The sequence below is a fragment of the Trichomycterus rosablanca genome, chromosome 13, assembly GCF_030014385.1.
Source record: "Trichomycterus rosablanca isolate fTriRos1 chromosome 13, fTriRos1.hap1, whole genome shotgun sequence".
Lineage (NCBI taxonomy): Eukaryota > Metazoa > Chordata > Actinopteri > Siluriformes > Trichomycteridae > Trichomycterus > Trichomycterus rosablanca.
Genome location: NC_086000.1, coordinates 426,762 through 442,090, shown reverse-complemented (window position 1 = coordinate 442,090; position 15,329 = coordinate 426,762). Strand labels below are relative to the sequence as shown.

Below are 15,329 nucleotides of genomic sequence, written 5' to 3'. Positions count from 1 at the left end.
ATGAACTCAAATCCTTGTTTGAAGTCCACTTTCTGGTATCGAGGGTAAGTCGGCGAGGTCACATCAGAACCCAGACTGAAACACACCCCGGGGGGTTTGGGGGAAATTTTAGCAGTTTGATGGCAGCAGGCTGACTGATCAGATCTACTAATAATGAAATCAGATGAAGAAAAACATTCCTCCAAATCCACTGAGGTTTGGATAATCTGGTTTCATAAGTACAGGCTTGTGCAACAGTCAGTCAGTCAGCATGCACAAATATAATAAATAATAAATAAATAAATGATTTGTGCAGGACTGAATGTGGAGGTTTTAATAAATCATGCAGAGAATGAAAACGCAGGAAAGTCACAGTGGGGCTGAAAATAACACGATGTGTGCAGGATTGGAGAGAAACTGCTGAGATGAAACAAACCTAAAGCGTTTAGTAAGATGCAGAAGTTTGTTTGGGTCAGGAACAAAACATGCAAAGCAAAAAGGAAATCAAGCTTTTATGCAAGTTATGGAATTTTTGCATGAAGTGTCCAAAATCACAACAAGCCTGAGTTAAACAATGGTTGTGGGAAACTCCGCAGTGCGTGTGTGTGTGTGTGTGTAAGTGTGTGTGTGTGTGTGTAAGTGCGTGTGTGTGTGTGTGTGTGTGTGTAAGAGCGGATTGTTTGTAAGGAAGCATGTTTGCACAAGTACACACGTGTACACACCAGGGCAAATCCTCCAAAACAACAAGCTGCCATTACAGTTACAGTTACACAACCAAACAGGTCTGTGCATTAGACTGAAACCCCGCGGGAACACGACCTGTTGCAAAAGCAGTAACTCCAAAAACATTATTATATGTTAAATGATGCACAACAAACCCACGAGGAATAAAAAAGCCACAACTTTGCAAACTGAAGAGCAGAAAGTCCCACCGGTCACCACTTCATTATACTAACCACTCAGGATGTTCATCACGTGATCACACGCTAACACTGGGGCCGGACGGCTAGTCAGGCTAATCACATTGTATTGTATTGTATCTAATAAAAATACATATAATAATAAAAATATAGACATAAATACATTGTATTTGGTGTCTAAATAAGACTTTGGGTCTCTAGAAGAGATTCACAGTGTCTGGAATTGCACTGGAGGAATAAAACCCCATTCTTCTACCAACCCTGTTCCAAAATACAAAATAATAATAATAATAAAATAAAAATAGCACTTTATAACACACCGATTTCAGGAGACTGAATCACTGATGGCTTCCATCAGCTTTGTTGGTATTTTATGAAACAGTGGGAGCCTAGTGGGCAAAGCTTTGACCTATCAGCTGAAAGGTTGAGAGTTCGAATCCCAGCTCTGCCATGCAGGCACTGTTGGGCCCTTGCGCGAGGTTCCTCGCAATTCATACAATCGCTGACCCTGCGCTCTGACCACAGCTTCCAAACAAGCTGGGATACACTGAGAAAGAATTTCGTTGTACTGTACACCTGTATATGTATATATGACAAATAAATGCATTCTATTTTAGGGGATTTAGTAACGACCGTGTAAAGCATAGTTCCTTTTTGCTAATGCTGTTAACGCCTAAAATATGAATGCTTACTAACACTTAAAAAACTGTTTTGTTTCCTGATTTCATTTCTGACACTACCTTCATTAGTACATCAGGAACTTCCTTCATCAAAATACAAGAATCAGTGAGTCAGTAATTACCAGGAAAATAAAACACTAAACGAGCAGCTGAGCTGCACCGGGTTTAATTAACCAGGAATCAAAACAGGCGTGTAAATACTTTTGGAACTGCTTTCATTTTCACACCAGCGGGAAAATCCATAAACAACACTGTAAGAGGTTTTGCATGTTCTTTCCAAGGGTTCTACGATTTCTTTCCATTTTAGACAAAAACAGGGCAGCTGTAGCGTTTAAGGTACTGGACCCATAATCAAAAGGTTGCCGGTTCAAGCCCCACCACTGTCTGGTTGCCGCTGTTGGGCCCTTAAGCAAGGCCCTTAACCCTGAATTGCTCAGATTGTATACTGTCACAGTAATGTCGCGTCTGCTAAATGCCGGAAACGTAAACGTAAACATGCAGAAGGTGGATTGACAGTGACCCTGAGCAAAAGCAAGCATCTGGTGGTCATTAAATGAATGTATGAGTGAATGAATGATTATGAATAAATGAATGTATGGATGATGATAATTAAGTCAATAAATATTTGAATGAGTGAATGAATTAGTTTATTAATGAATGGATGAATGAGTGAATGAATAAATGAGTGAATGAATAAATGAGTGAATGAATGAATCTCCAGTGCTTTTGTGCACTGAACAGTTCTGAGCACACTCAGAGTCTCATTGACGTCACTGGAGTGGATGTGCAGATTTTGGGAGGAAGTCGATCCTCTGATGATCTGATAATGAGGGTTATTTTGTGCTCCGTCAGGAGGTGCAGGACCAGACCGGACTGGGCAGGACGTCCTGGAACATCAAGTTCTGGAGAAACGTAAGAACAGAAGGCCTGAGCTTCAGTCGGCCGAGTGTTTACAGCTCAGCGCTGAGGAAACTGTGGAATGACCAGTTTCTCAACTCTCTTCCTCTTTTGGTGAGAGCATGGGCGCGTTTCTCACCCCTCCTGTTTTTGGCTTGTTCTGTGAGCTGGGTAATAAAACCTCAAATCTCTGAATATGCTCATTAATTTCAAGTACTGACACATCACAACGGTAGCGCACGTTTAACCACCAACAATCAGATTTTAAACAAACACATCAAAGATTCTGGAACTTTTGAAACCATAAATCAAAAAATTCCACCCATACCAAAGAACAGGAAACAGAGGAAACGTTCACATTCAAATCAAGCACCAAAATTAATAAAAACAGCTCTGCTGAAACAGAAGTGTCACTGTCCACAGTCAGACAAGCTTTACAGCCCCCAGGCAGCACTAACTAAAACACTCTGAGGTCTGAGGAATACATGCATCTCCAGACTTGCTCTGCAGGCCATAAGTGGCAAGGCAGAAGGGCATGATCCTGTAACCGTGGTCAGACTTTACAGACAGAGAGAAGTCAGCGTCTGTGGTCAATCATAAGTATGTTCTACACCACCAGATTATCACTCAGGTTACAGTCTATATATTTTGGGCCCAATGTAAGAACAGCAGTGCAGTCTGACCTTTACCTGTTCTGTGTGTGTGTGTGTGTGTGTGTGTGTGTGTGTGTGTGTGTGTTTAGTAACTAATTATATAGATCTGCATTCTATAAATACCATACTGCAGTGTGTACCATGAGTCATGTGATTTAGGACAAGGCCGCAGGATTTCCCCAATGCACACACAAATACCCGAAACACCTGAAACTCCTGAAACACTTATGAACTGAAAGGCCAAAAGTATTCGGACACCAGACAAACGGCTTCTCACATAACTTTGAAGTAGGTCTGTGTATGGGAATTTGTGCCAGATCAGAGCATTCAAAACAGTAGTTGTATGGCTGGGCGCTGATGCTCAGTTGTTCCAGTTCATTCCAGAGCTGTTGAGTGGGGTTGGTTTTTAAAGCTTGCTTTTCTTCATGCTGTAAACAGCCTTGGGCTCCAGAGCATGGGAGCGTTTCTCACCCCTCCTGTTTTTGGCTTGTTCTGTGAGCTGGGTAATAAAACCTCAAATCTCTGAACATGCTCATTAATTTCAAGTACTGACACATCACAACGGTAGCGCACGTTTAACCACCTTCTGTACCAGATCTGAAATATTTCACCTCTTTATCATTTGAGAGAAGCTCCTGAGACACCAAACCAGGGTAAAAAAAAACCCGTTCAGATTTTAAACAAACACATCAAAGATTCTGGAACTTTTGAAACCATAAATCCCCTCAAAAGCACAAAAAATTCCACTTGTACCAAAAACAAAGAACAGAGGAAACGTTCAGATTCAAATCAAGCATTAAAATGAATAGAAACAGCTCTGCTGGAACAGAAGTGTCACTGTCCACAGTCAGACAAGCTTTACAGCCCCCAGGCAGCACTAACTAAAACACTCTGAGGTCTGAGGAATACACAACTGGTCTACTAACTTCTACCAACATGTCAGTTATCTGCACCTCCAGACTCGCTCTGCAGGCCATAAATGGCAAGGCAGAAGGGCATGATCCTGTAACCGTGGTCAGACGTTACAGACAGAGAGAAGTCAGCGTCTGTGGTCAATCATAAGTATATTCTACACCACCAGACTAATCACTTAAGTTACTGTCTATATATTTTTGGCCCAGCAGGTTTTCAGAAAACCCACAATAACCACAATAAATGTAAAATTCATTAAAGCTTTATATTTTTGGACAAAGAGGTTTGTGTTCTGATTATGTGAGTGGAGATTGAGGGTAAATATGATGATTCTATCTTTCTGATGCTTGATGTTCCAGTTCATTCCAGAGCTGTTGAGTGGGGTTGGTTTTTAAAGCTAGCTTTTCTTCATGCTGGAAGGAAAAGGACCTTTCCTAAACTGTTGCTGCAAAGTTGAAAGTATGTGATTTCCTTTATGTGATTGATTTATTCCACCTGTAAGCAGCTGTTGTGGCTGAAACACATAAATTAATTAATTAGAAAAGGTGTCCCAATACTTTTGACCGTACAGCGTATGTTAGTCACACTGAAGTCACAAGCTGATTCACGCTGACTGTACAGTGCAGGTGTGAAATCTGAGACTTGTGGACTTTCCTCTTTTCTGCTCCACCCAAATTCTACGAAATGCCGAGATTATGAGGGTGGCGGGTTAAGAGAAAAAGTTTTTGAACCCTTTAAAACAGCCTGGTTTTCAGCATGAGTTCTTCACCAGACCTGGTCTGATGTTTCCTACAAAATTCTCCAAAACTCAGGAGTTGGTGAGACTGAAGGTGTGGCTCGTATAGCGACTGTACAGGTGTATGAAACTGGGGGGATGGGGGGGTTTAAATACTAAATCACTAAATACTTGTCAAGATATGTGATTGTGTGTGTGCAAGTATGTAGTTTGTAGTGGTGTGAATACTTTTGCTCAGACAGGTGACTGTTTATGTGCAAGCACACAGTTGGTGGGATGCAAATACTGTTTCTCAGACAGGTGATTGTGTGTGAGTAAGCACGTAGTTGGTGCATAAAAAACAACGCTGGACCACACATGACGGCAAAAAGTCCAACCGTTGTTGGTTCTGGAGTGATGGTAAAAGCCATGCTGGTGAAGGTAAAAGGTGCATGTACATGAACGTAACCGTTGTGGGGACTCATCAATTTTTTTAAATATTTGTCACTATAACCCGGTGGTTGTGAGGTGAACACTGATGTGTCACTGCGCTGAATTCTCAAAAACTTCTGACTTTCAGTTCACGAGTGTTTCAGGTGTTTCAGGTGTTTCGGGTGTTTGTGTGTGCATTGGGGAAATCCTGTGGCCTCGTCCTAAATCACATGACTCACTGTACTCACTGTACACACTGCAGTATGGTATTTAAGGAATGCAGATCTATATAATGAAGTTCTGACTAAACACACACACACACACACACGGAGCAGGTAAAGGTCAGACGGCACTGCTGTTTTTACAGTAAATACAGAAAGTTTTCACACCCTGTGACTTGTTGTACACTATTGTTGTAGGGTTGATTTTGAATCGATAGAAAGATAGAATCATCATATTTACCATCAATCTTCACTCACATAATCAGAACACAAACCTCTTTGTACAAAAATATAAAGCTTTAATGAATTTCACATTTATTGTGGTTATTGTGGGTTTTCTGAAAACCTGCTGGGCCAAACATATATAGACAGTAACTTAAGTGATTAGTCTGGTGGTGTAGAATATACTTATGATTGACCACAGACGCTGACTTCTCTCTGTCTGTAACGTCTGACCACGTTTACAGGATCATGCCCTTCTGCCTTGCCATTTATGGCCTGCAGAGTAAGTCTGGAGGTGCAGATAACTGACATGTTGATTTCTCCTACCGAACAGTCACTTGTTGCCTTGTTGAGCGGTCAATCGCTTCAGGTGGACATGTTTTTGTTGATCACGGTTTCTTTCTGAAAGCTTTGCCAGCTCCTCTGTTGGTAAACCTGCTTTCTCTTGAGACCGTAATGCCAGGCTCAGTCTAGTCCATGGGTGCAGATACTGGCACTTTTTATTTTTTCCTAGGAACTCAAAAAGCATTGTGGCACTTTTCAAGCACCACAAGGGAACCGCCCTGGATGAGCGAGCTGCCCCAGAGGCAGAGTGATGTCCCTTTCTGGAAAGAACCCCACGTTTGGACCCATGCTGGGGGCTGCTTGCTTAAGCATCCTGCAAACTGGGTTCATTTTCAATACACGCAGGTACGAGGCTTCATCTGAGGCCCTCTCTATTACAGTGTCCTTATAAGTAGGGCTATAAACAGGAAATAGAACTGCACATAATAAAATGCACATGGAACTGTGGTCTCTTAGTGGTCAGAAAGACAACTGGAACTCCATTTTTTCACCTTATGCTGAGTTGAAAATGTGTCCACATACTTTTGGCCTTATTGTGAACGCTTTAACGCAGCTGCCACAAATTCTAACCCCATAGCGCCATCTGGTGGTATAAAGTTCTGAACCATGTTTTAAAGCTTCTATACGACTTGACACTGAGACCGAAATATGTGGACACCTTTTCTAAATAACTGGTTCAGCTTATTCAGTTTTACAGCCTCCACAGACAGAGACTGGCAGTACAGAGGGTCAGAATGAGCTCAACATGGCACTGTAAACGATGCCACCTGATTTTGGTTTTGGGATTTTTCCTACAAAAGTCACATGGATGTGTAAAGAATAAAGGAAATGTTGTGATACCAACCGTGTTTAATGATCTGAGATGCAACAAATGCAACAAAAAGGGTGCAATTACTTTTTCACACCACTGCATGATGCAGTTCACCAAATGACCCGAAGGTGGCGACAAACTCCAATATTTCTCATTCGACGAGCTGATCTCAGTCAGTACATGAACTCGTGGTCCAAATCATATGGTTATATGATCATATCCTACACAGGGGGTTTATGTAGTGCAGATGACGTCATTTGAGGTTTATTAAGTGTGTTCACATTATTAGTGCATGCACAAAAATATGTGGACGCCACCGTGCGGGCATAAATTCCCACAGACAAGCTCTTAAATCTTGGAGCTATTTCAGAAGAGTGAAGGCTGTTATGATCACCAAATCCCACGGATTTGGAATCGGATGTTTGAGTCAAAACATCCTATAATTTGCTCACAACGTTGTGGAAACAGTTTGGGGAAGGATCTTTCCTGTTTAAGCAGGCCTGTTCCCCTGTGCACCAAGAGTTTGCCTCAAGCCTGATCAACACTTTCGGGAGTAAATCATAAACTCAGACACATCAAGAAATTGTTCAAACAAACAGGATGCACAATTTGGACGCTACAGCAAAGTAGATGTTTGCACTTCATCATTCTGGGTGATTGAGTGAAGACTGATGTTAAAATGCTGATGAATCCATTCAACATCAAATTCAACATCACAATAAAGAGTAAAAACAAGGGGTGTGAATACTTTTTGATGATAGGTGGTATTTTGGTGTAAAGGAATGGGTTTTATTACAGTTTGTGATTATAAACGTTCATTAATTAATATCTTTACAGCTGATTTGTTCACATCGACCTGAAACACTGACCCCCATCGTGCAGAGATGAACATTCTGGGACGCGTCCCAAACCACAAACCCCACCACATCATAATGGGATCCTGAATGGGGCTCTGAAGGGGTTGAGTGGCTTTTGTTACCCTTCACCTCCTCCTCCTCATCTCCTCCCACCGAACACAATAACGGAGGAGAGCGACTCTGATCTCTTATCAGCGTCACCACGCAGGCTGGTCGTGCACCGAGGGGTCCGGAGACAAAAGGACCGGACAGTTCTGACCTTTCTGATAAAGAGCGGAGAATACATCTAGAATGGGTTCACACCAACCTGTTAGTGAAGAGAAGATGTAGAGATGATGATGATGATGATGATGATAGAGGCTGGAATGTTCTGGACAGCAGGAGAGTCCAGTCACTCAGGTCCTGATGATATTCTGTGATGGTTGGAGATAAGCTGTTTGGGAAATCAGGGAAATCAGATTCCCATCACCGTCCACACTGAGACTTCAATTAGCAGAGATGTCATTAGTCCCCGGAGACATTTTTACATGTCATTAGTCCCCCCCCCTCCCCCCCGGGAAGTCCAAGCACAGAAGAAGCAACTGGTGCAGCGATCAAATCTTAATTTAGAATTTTGACACAAAAAAAAAACAGTTTTACCTCTTAATTGGCTGCATAATTCAGCCATTTATTTATGTGCACTAGCTGCTTCATCCTGGTCAGGGCTGTGGTGGGTCCATTGCCACCTGGAAACAGAGGGTACAAAGCAGGAATGCACCCTGGACTGGGCAGCAATCTGTTTCAGGGTGTCACACACTGACACAATCACTGATGCACAAACTTCTAAATCCCGACAGTTGGGGAAGAACATGCCAAACTCATCACAGAGGTTGAGGATGGAACCAGGGTCTCCAGGATGATTAAAGTTGGCTGGTTCTAATTTTTGGCTCAAACATCCTAATCCAAATCTGTGGTCTTTGGTCTTTACTGTCCACAAGATCTAAGAGCATGTCTATGGGAATTTGTGCTCATTCAATCAAAACAAGATCTGGATCACGTGACATTCCAATTCATCCCAAAGGTGTTCAGTGGGCTTAAGGTCAGAGCCGCTGAACCGAAACATCGTCATGGATCTTACTTTGTAAACCGGGCAGTCATGCTGGAAAACGATGGAACACCAACTGACCAATCAGTGCCAGGCCATACAAACACTGCCATTGTTTGACTGAATGGGCACAAATTCCCACACACAGATCACATAGAGGTCAATGCCATTTTTTATTGTGATGTCGGACAAGCCCAGTCAGGTGTCCGAATACTTTTGGCCATGTAGTGTAGCTTAAGTCTGATGGTCTGATCTTAAACTGACCTCTGGGATTCTGGGATTAAATCTGATGCTCTTTGTTAATCCATTATGATGAGCGCTGGCTCCGCCCACAACGAGCGCACAGTGCTGTGATTGGTCAGATCTTTGGCACCGACACTGACTGGGAGGAAAAGCTTGGGAATAAAAACAAACCAGTCTGGTGACCGGGACAGTGGCAGCTTCTGTGCCAGTCTGGGCATCAGTGTTTCTCTGCAGTATCTGCTGAGTTTATCCCGGGATTAATCCCCCCAATAACAGGACCGACTCACAAACATCAGAGAAGATTCCAGAGCAGCGGGACACAAGATGCCGAGGGGGTTTCTGGTGAAGAGGAGTAAACGCGGCCCGGCGGGATCATACCGGGTCCGGGAGGAGCGCGATCCCGATAATGCGCCGTGCACGATGCAGGTGCCCGAGATGCCCGTGCTCGTGCCCGGTCTGAACTTGATTGACGGTAAGAACGAACGCGAATTTAATTACGATTCCCGCGCTGATCAAACTTTCCGAAACTCCATCAGTTCCGCGCCACCCGGACTGAGGGGCATCCCGTACCCGCGGTGCCAGAGCTCACCCACCGCATCGGAGTCCTTCCCGGTGCCCTCCATCGAGCGCCTGCTCTTCACCAGCCGCGCAGACATGAAGCTGGGTACTTACGCTTCGTTCGAGACCCTAAAACGCTCGTGCATGGAGAGCAAAAGCAAACCGCGCAAACCCAAAGTGGCGCGAAAACTCAGCTTCGAAGATGAAGTCACGACCTCACCCGTGCTCGGACTGCGCATCAAGAAGGAGAGCCCGGTGCCAAGCCCGGTGCCAAGCGGTGCCGCCAGACAGAAACCTCTGGGTGAGTTTATATGCCAGCTCTGTAAGGAGGAGTACGCGGACCCGTTCTCACTGGCACAGCACCGGTGCTCGCGCATCGTCCGGGTGGAGTACAGGTGCCCAGAGTGCGACAAGGTCTTCAGCTGCCCGGCCAACCTGGCATCGCACCGACGCTGGCACAAACCGCGAGACGCTCCGAGCGCAAAGATGCACGAGAAGGTGTCAGTGGAGGGTAAAGAGAATGCCAACGAGATGAGACCAAAACCCCAAGCTCTGCATCAGCAGTACCAACACCAGCACCACCAGCAGCACCAGCAGCACCAGCACCACCTCCATCTGAGCTTCTTCTCCACCGAGAGCGCGCACCATCCACTGGACACGCGCTGCTACGGCGGCCCCGACAAACGCTTTGATCTGACATCGGGTCCAAGCCCCGGATCCCCCGCAGCCCCACCACCTCCACCCCCCGCAGCAGCACTAGATGAGGGGGACCTGCTGGATGATGATGATGATAAAGAGTACGCGTACGCCTGCCACTACTGCGCCAAACGGTTCCGCAGGCACGCGTACCTCAGAAAGCACGTGGCCGCGCACCAGAGTCTCCAGGCGGACTGCGGCGCTCCGCTCCCACCGTACACCTGCCACCTGTGCGGCGCGCGCTTCCCCTCGGCGGACATGCGAGAGAAGCACCGGCTCTGGCACGCGCTGGCGGGACCGGGCAAAGTGGTCAACGCGTTTCTGAGACCCGAACTGATGGTGGTGCCGCCCAAACCCAGCCGTCTGTGGGAGGTTCCAACCTGAATCAAATATAGATTTAAATACGTAAACATACCAAAGGTTTATATTATTATTATAATTATATTATTATTATTATTAATAATATTATTATTATTAATATTATTATTATAATTATATTATTATTATTATTATTATATTATTATTATTATATTATTATTATTATTATATTATTATTATTATTATATTATTATTATTATTATTATCACTGTTATTATTAATCATATTAATTATTATTACTGTTATTATTTATATGATTATTTATTATTATTATTATTATTAACAATTATTATATTATTATTAATTATTATTATTGTTATTATTAATAATTATTCTATTAATTATTATTTTTTTATTTATCACTTATATTATTATTATTATATTATTATTATTATTAACTATTATTACTTTTACTATATTATCCTTAATTATTATTATTATTGTTGTTATTTTTTTATAAATATAATAGAATTAATTATTATAAAATAATTTTTATTACCATTATTAGATTATTATACGTAATTATTATTAATCCTGTTGTTGTTGCTGTTATTATTGATCATATCATTAATTATTATTTTTATTAATACTATATTATTATTACTGGTATTATTTATATTATTACTCATTATTTTATATCCTTAATTATTAATATTAAGAATATCATTATTATTAATAATTTTGATTACTATTATTTATTATTACTATAATTAGATTATTTTTCCCTAATTATTATTATTAAAAAGAGATTTTGTTTATGATCGTAATTAAGGTTGTGGGTTTAAACCCCAGATCTGGTACTGTTGGGACCGAAAGTTCGGATCCACGTTCTCATCATTAATAAATCCATCCTAGAGCTGGGTGATATTATCAATATTATTGTGATACTTTCATGCCTCTTTTAACTCGTCCACCCGGAACAATCATTACGGACGGTGTGTTTAAGTGACAAGGCTACAGGACGGAGCTGGACATCGGGGGGACCGACGTGGTATTTCTGTCCCATATTTATTTATTGGTATTTATTTATTTATTTATTTTGGGCAAATGTGTAAAAATTAAATACATAAAAAAAAATAAAACTGATGCAACAGCTGCTGTTATATTCACATATTAAATATAATAAAATTATTAAATTCACTTTCAATATGAACACGAGGATTACTGTTTTCATTCTGCACCTTCAATTTACATCCAGAACTGATTTTTATTTTTTTTTTGGGGTGGGGGGAGGGGTTTACATATAGCCCCTTTACATATAGCCCCCTTGTTCCCTGTGCCCCCGACAATATACCGGGTGGCCACAATTGCAGCAGCAGTGACAAACCTGTTCGACCGCCCCACCCTCGAAACGACTGGCTGTGTCTGAGGGTGGGGCGGTCGAACAGGTTTGTCACTGCTGCTGCAATTGCGGCCCCTGCTGGTCAGTCCAGGCCATTTTATTCATTTACAATCATCAATAATACACAAGCACAGAGACGCTCCGTCATGTTTTAACGCAGCGATTTCTCTTTATTGGTGTTTATTCCTCCTCGTTATGAGGGTGCGTATACAGTATAAATATATATCCGACGGTATGGCGGCCTCGCGTGGCACATGCAGCGCTCGCTCGCTAACAACGTACAGTACTACAGTACATCTTACACGCCGCTAAATCTTTACTAACCGTTACGTACAAAACATAATTTCATTCTCCCCCCCCTCCCCCAACAAAGCAGACAAACGTACAAGAGCTGCACTCGTTGGCTTCGTCTATCCCAACCTGGCAACCCGAGATATTCCTATACGACCCTATAGAAGCATCATAATGCACAGATACAGACAGGACAAAATATGGATTTTATTACTTCTATAAGTGCGCCTGGATCGTTCAACATCACGCCGACGGGGATCAATACAGTAATCAATAAATCGATCAAGTCTGTGGGGATTTGTGCCCGCTCAGACGACAGAATCAGTGAGGGTACTTCCCCAGTGTTGGCACAATGCAAAACACATATCTTCCACCTTAAATTTATTAACACACCTTGTAGCAACAGAAACAGCCAAATTCAATCATTAACATGGTGTCCACATACTTTTGGCTCTATATAATGTACATATATAAGCAGGTTTGTAGTGCTGAGCGTGAAAATGTGCAAAATTTGACAGTAAATTGTTTAAAAAAAAACGAATAAAAATAATTAAAAAACGTCACACCAGAAGCGGCTGTGTTTCATTTCACAAACTCCCGTTCCTCATCGGGACAGAACCCAATCCCATCAGAAAGGAAGCGGAACCTCAGTAACCGTGGATACGCATCAGTAACATCCTGACGGCCTCTCTGCACTGTCACATGACCACGCCCATCGTTACACTAAATCCGGGCGTGAGCGGTGCGCGCCGTAACGGAAACATCATGCTAAATATCACGATACGCGGCTAAGCGATATTCACGACGTACTCCGCTTACATTAGCATGAAATAATACACAGGATTTACAGCCGGGGTCACAAACGTTCCCTCGGTGGTGAGCAGCGTGAGTGCAGTGCAGAATCGAGCATTTACAAGAGTGTGTGTGTGTGAGAGAGAGTGTGTGAGTGTGTGTGTGAGTGTGAGAGAGTGTGTGAGTGTGAGAGAGTGTGTGAGTGTGAGTGTGTGTGTGTGTGTGCAGCTTCAGGTCTTGTTAGCCGACCCGGAGGAGCGGCGGAGCTTCATGGAAACGCGGCTCTTGCTAGCACGAGGAGATATGGGCGACGACAGCTCGCCGGCGTCCAGATGCGCTGTGGGGGTTTCGCAGGAGTGGTTCTCCAGGAACGGACCTGTGGAACAGTGAGGAGGGTCGTCAGGGTAAAACACACTCATAATATAAACCCCAAATCACACACTCGAGCTCTGGTGCTGCTCTAATGCGGGCCGTTAGGAACCCAGGAGCCTCGGGACAGGGAGCACTGGTGCTGTTCTAATGCGGGAACAGGGAGCACTGGGATCATGGGGCATCAGGAATACAGGACACTGAAAATACTGGAACTGGGAACATACAGTCTAACCTCGAAAATATCAAAACCATGTAGAACCCTGGAGATAATGTGTGGAGTGAATATAGAGAATTAGGACATTTAGATATACAGGAATATGGAGTACTGGAAATATGAGGCCCTAAAATATAGAACCCTGGGAATACTGGAAATAGGGAATATACAGTAGAAATGTTGGGAATTGGGGATATAAAAACCAGGAGGTATAAAAATCACTGGAAATATGGAATTATGGGAATATACTGGAAATACTGAACAATAAAAAGTAAAACTCTTTAAACAAAGAACCATTGGAATACTGGGAACTGTAACTATAGAACTCTGGACATGTTGGGAATTTAGAATATATAAACCAGGGAATGTAAAAAATAGGAATACTGGTGTAGTGAATAAATAGAATTTTAGAAATTATACACTTAGAAAGGTAAATATAGAACTCTGTGAATATTGGGAATATAGAAGCCAGGAGGTATAAAAGTCCAGCCAAACTGGACACTGGAAATATGGAACCATGAGAATGTAGAATTATGGGAATACTGGACATTTAGGATTTTAGAACCCTGGAATTTCTAAACATTAAAAATGTACAACCTTTCAAACATAAACCCACTGGAACACTGGGAACTGTAACTATAGAACTCTGGACATGTTGGGGATTTAGGACATTGGGAACGTGGAACTGTGGCAACACAGAACCCTGAGAATACTGGGCATCACAAACACAGAACCCTGAGAATACTGGGCATCACAAACACAGAACCCTGAGAATACTGGGCATCACAAACACAGAACCCTGAGAATACTGGGCATCACAAACACAGAACCCTGAGAATACTGGGCATCACAAACACAGAACCCTGAGAATACTGGGCATCACAAACACAGAACCCTGAGAATACTGGGCATCACAAACACAGAACCCTGAGAATACTGGGCATCACAAATACAGAACCCTGAGAATACTGGGCATCACAAACACAGAACCCTGAGAATACTGGGCATCACAAACACAGAACCCTGAGAATACTGGGCATCACAAACACAGAACCCTGAGAATACTGGGCATCACAAACACAGAACCCTGAGAATACTGGGCATCACAAACACAGAACCCTGAGAATACTGGGCATCACAAACACAGAACCCTGAGAATACTGGGCATCACAAATACAGAACCCTGAGAATACTGGGCATCACAAATACAGAACCCTGTAAATACTGGGTGTAGTGAATATACTGGAACCCTAGAAAAATGAAGAAAAGGGAATTTAGAACCCTGGAACTATTGTACATTGAAAATATAGAACCCTGTAAATATTGGGCCATGCATTTAACTTCAATTCTCACAATTGTGATTAAATACAATGCAAGCCAAGGGTTAAGGGTCTTGGTCAGGGGCCCAACTGTGGCAATTTGTCAGTGGTGAGATGTGAACCAGCGACCTTCTGATCACCAGTCATGGCGTTGCTACAGCTGCCACTGTTATTATTATTACATTATGAATGATTTGGCGTCATGACTATAAAAGTTTTGTCTCCTTTAATCCTGATGTCGCGCCCCTGACACCACACGGCATGAGGGGGGTGAAGCGGTGCCAACACCCCGCTTCACGCCATCCTGCCCCCCATCCTGCCCTGTCGTTTTTAATTGCAAAAGGCAAATGTGTGAGCGCATCAACTCAGCAGGCCGTCCCAATATTTTTGCTCATG

At 42.9% G+C, this 15,329-nt stretch overlaps 1 protein-coding gene across 1 annotated transcript; it reads left to right on the top strand.

Annotated features, from left to right (window-relative positions):
• Positions 1 to 9,295: 9,295 nt before the first annotated feature.
• Positions 9,296 to 10,609, top strand: LOC134325598 (insulinoma-associated protein 2). Its single transcript, XM_063007847.1, has one exon. The coding sequence runs from the start codon at positions 9,296 to 9,298 to the stop codon at positions 10,607 to 10,609; it is 1,314 nt and encodes a 437-aa protein (XP_062863917.1).
• The last annotated feature ends 4,720 nt before the right edge of the window (positions 10,610 to 15,329 follow it).